Consider the following 4,023-nt stretch of genomic DNA (forward strand, 5'->3'; position numbering starts at 1 on the left):
GGGGGGGGGGGTCCTTTAAAAAAAAATTAAAAATAAAAGCCAGAGCAAGTTGATGGGCTTGCCAGCTGATGAATCTTTAGATAGATATGATGAATCTTAATATATAGATATATATATTTTATGAGAGAGATCATACATCTTCATTTTATATATATGAAGATATCAGCTGGCAAGATATACATCTCCATAATTGTATATATGATTTCTCATGTTCACATGCATTTCCCATGTAGTTTTCTAAGGATGGCAGTTGTGTTGTTTGGCTGTTTTGTGCAATAAAACATCTGTATTGAAAGCTGGCTCTTGTGGCTTTGAGACTTCTCTCCACAGCAGCTGCATAGCTGAGCTGGCTTCCTCCCACACTATCACTTAATGGCTGTTCTTATGGTCCTGCCGAAATGGGTGCCAAACTGCACTTGGATCCTTCTGGGCTATCTTAGCTCTTCATTATCCGATTTAATTTTATAAGCTAGAAAACAGCTGATCATTTGCAGTTGTACTTGTAACAGGCTAGACAACCATAGGTTAGTTGTCTTGGGGTTTTTTGTGCTCATGGATACACGTGCAGGGGTGCACAGCATGGGGAGCAAACAATTTGTGGGAACCTGAGCAAGTTCCTGAGTCCCTGTTACCCCAGGAGGAGCCAGGGCCTATAGCCATCTGCATATACAATTTTTGCTGGTTTTCCCAACAAGGCCTGTTTGCTGAAGCCAATGCCTGGGGGCTGGATCCCCTCCTCTCCTGGCTGAAGCTGCTCTGGAAGAACGGAGCCGGGAGTTAAAAGGAGGCTATTTATTTTCATTGCTTCCCAGCTCTGCTGCTGCTGCTGCATTCGTGTCTCTAGCCTGCTGCAATGGTGCCAGCATTTAATCTGCTTTAGTGGGGGGTCTGAGCCCCTCACCCCTGTGCCTGCCTGTGCACCCACCCCAGAGCTGGCTGCCCGCCTTCCCTATTGCCCACACTCGAGCCGGCGGACTCCGCCGTTCCAGCCCGTCTCCAAGATGGCGCCAACGCAGCTCTTTGAAGACCGGCGTCATCCGGGAGCGCCGGAGGTGCGGCCTTTCTCCGGAAGTGGTGCGCACGTGGCTCATGGGCAGGCGAGAGGCGAGCAGGGCAGCATGGCGGCGGGCAGCGCGCCCGTGCGCTTCAAGACCAAGTGAGGAGCGGGGCCGGGGGGGGAGCCCAGCCCAGCCCAGCCCAGCCCACGGCACTCCCCGTGGAAGGGGCAGCGGCAGCGATTCAATTCCCCCACTGCCACCCCCCAGCTGTGCGAGTGGACAGGGGCCAGGCCACGTCCCAGGGATGGGGGAAAGCTGCTCCACGGCATTCACCTGGATTTCCCGGTGGGAAAGCCACAGCAATTTGAACGAGCTCCTCACTGTGGAGGTTGGCCGGGTTTCTCCAAACCCCTTTTGACAGCAGGTCATCTTTTGCATTTTATATGTGTATGTGGCACCTGCCACCACCTGGGTGAAGGGCTAATGACCAGATTACGTTGTCAGGCCTCTCACGGGTCGCAGGATCAGTGGCCGTGCTGGGAATCAGCATTTTCCAAGTTGCCCATTGTTTAATACAGCACGCACTGAGCCGGTGCCGGCTGTGACACTGCCTCCCAAGGGCATGTTTGTCATGTTGGCCACTGCCATTTGTAGCAAGGGAAAAGAAACGCTCTGGAGGATCTGCCACACCAAAGTTGGCCGTCTTGAAAGCAATACCAAACTGGGAGCAGCTGGAGTTGAGTAGTGTCCGAATTGCCTGGCTTCACAAGCTGGAAACGGAGATTTATCAAGGAAAAGAGGTTGTGGGACCTGACCGTTGCATTGAAGCATTTTACAAGGATTTCAGCTGCTCAGACCTGTCTCAGGCATTCTGTTAACTTTCTAGAAATACAAAACTCTGAAACTCTTGGTTTGGAGGTGATACCTTTTTATTAGACCAGCTAAAAAATAGCAATTACATTTCCAGACAAGGTTCTTTGGGTAAATCTGTTGTTAGACCAACTCAAATAGTTGGAAGATGTCGTCTTTGCAAGTTTTCGGGTGCAAACACCCTTCATCAGGTTGAGGAAACGGCTGCAGCTGGTGTGTCAGATGCTTCCTCAGCCTATTTATACCCAACAACTTGCAAAGAAGAATTTTTCCAACTAAGCTGTTGGGTATAAATGGGCTGAGGAACCATCTGACACGCCAACTGCAGCCGCTTCCTCAACCTGACAAAGGGTATTTGTACCCAAAAGCTTGAAAAGAAGAATTTTTCCAACTATTTGAGTTGGTCTAATAAAAGAGATGGGATTTACTCAAAGAACCTGGTCTGCCTGTGTCTTTGGACCAACTCAGCTACAACCTACACAACTGACAAAGGGTGTTTATACCCAAAAGCTTGTGAAGAAGAATTTTTCCAGCTGAGCTGGTCTAATGAAAGAAATTGGATTTACCTAAAGAACCTGGTCTGCCTGTGTCCTTAGACCAACACAGCTACAACCTATACTCCTGGAATATAAATTTCCACACACTTTTGTTTGGCCCTTTTCTTTCATTCCCCAACTTTTATTTCCATACAGTCATTACATCCAGTTCAGTCTAGCAAGGCACACAGATGTACTGTTTGTGTGCTTAAAGAATTATCCTGGTGTGTTGGTTTGCAAATGACATAAACAAAATGTTTTAACTGCTACTTTACTTGTATTTCTGTTTCTCCTTTCAGCTATGCTGTGTCAAGGAAAATTGAACCTTTCTACAAAGGAGGAAAAATTCAGGTATTGCCAAACCCCACCTTCCTTTGTTGAAATGATGGAGGCAGAGAGTAATGACAAGGTGTCACTGCTAAGGTTTTCTAAAAACAAAGTCAGTTATTTTTCTGGTTCCATAGACATTTGCGCCTTTTTCCCCCCCAGATAAGCAGAGATGGAAACTATATGTTTTGCCCTTGTGGAACCAAACTGAATGTAATGGATATAGCAACAGGAGCCCTGGTTCACAGCATCGAGCAGGTGAGAGATCCAAATTAAACTAAAGTTTATTCAATCAATGTTTTTTTTTCAAATGATTTTTGAGGGATGTCTTTATTTCTGTGCTGTTGTTCTAAAGCTGTGGGGGGGGCTAGCCTTTTCAGCAGGCGTGGCACAAATTAGCTCCACACTCACCGAGTGCCACTCTCATCCCTTTCCCTGACCTGGTCTGCTGCTCTGCTTTCTGCTTCCTGCCGTATCTGCTCCTCTGCTGCTCGTCTTTTCCCCAATATGCCATATGACTCACGCCCCGGCTGCCAGTGCCACAGGTTGGCCACCACCGTTCCAAAGACAGCGGCAGTGAAAATTTGGAAGAATAAAGAACAAGAAATGTGCCACCAGAAAAATACATTATTTGTCTACCATGTTCCTAGCAACAGTATGATTTGAAAACATTGCCATAGTATAAACCTTGCTGGAAGACTGCTAATTCAATTTTATATCATAGCATAGAGAGGATCTTTTTCATCAGTGGAAAGAAGCAGCTTCTGAGTTTCCCTAGATAAGCAGCCTTTGCACATGGCATGCAAGGAAATATATTTTTTCCTGCACTTTTGTGCTTCATTCAGGTTTCTCTTGAACGACTCAGTCTCCCACCTGTCCAAGTGGCATCCCTGTAGTCTTGATCCATTTGTTATTTCTCAGCATCAAGAACTGGATTTAGTCCCAAATTCCAGATGCCTCTATAATGATGCTGCTGAGAGTTGCTTGAGAATTCATAGTTTCTAGGTATGATGCCGGTTGTTCCTCCCCAGGGTGGGCGGATGAGAATAGGATGGGATTCAACACAGACAAGTGCAAGGTGATAGTTTCATAGTTTCTAGGGTCAGAAGGGACCTGAGTAGATCATCTAGTCCGACCCCCTGCCATGGCAGGAAATAGCACTGGGGTCAAACGACCCCAGCAAGGTGTTCATCTAGCCTCCTCTTAAAACCCCCCAGGGTAGGAGCCTGCACCACTTCTCTTGGAAGTTGGTTCCAGACCCTAGCCGCCCTGACCGTGAAGTAGCACCTCCT

At 47.3% G+C, this 4,023-nt stretch overlaps 1 protein-coding gene across 1 annotated transcript in view; it reads left to right on the top strand.

Moving 5' to 3' along the window:
* Nucleotides 1-1,071: 1,071 nt before the first annotated feature.
* Nucleotides 1,072-4,023, top strand: part of TBL3 (transducin beta like 3) — a 17,489-nt gene continuing 14,537 nt past the window's right edge. The window contains exons 1-3 of the mRNA XM_019512728.1: nt 1,072-1,156; nt 2,704-2,755; nt 2,894-2,989. Coding sequence (XP_019368273.1) covers nt 1,119-1,156; nt 2,704-2,755; nt 2,894-2,989 — 186 coding nt within the window. The 5' untranslated portion in view covers nt 1,072-1,118. The remainder of the gene's footprint in view (nt 1,157-2,703; nt 2,756-2,893; nt 2,990-4,023) is intronic.

This window comes from Gavialis gangeticus, unplaced genomic scaffold, assembly GCF_001723915.1.
Source record: "Gavialis gangeticus isolate Ggan-Ray unplaced genomic scaffold, GavGan_comp1, whole genome shotgun sequence".
NCBI classification, from domain to species: domain Eukaryota; kingdom Metazoa; phylum Chordata; order Crocodylia; family Gavialidae; genus Gavialis; species Gavialis gangeticus.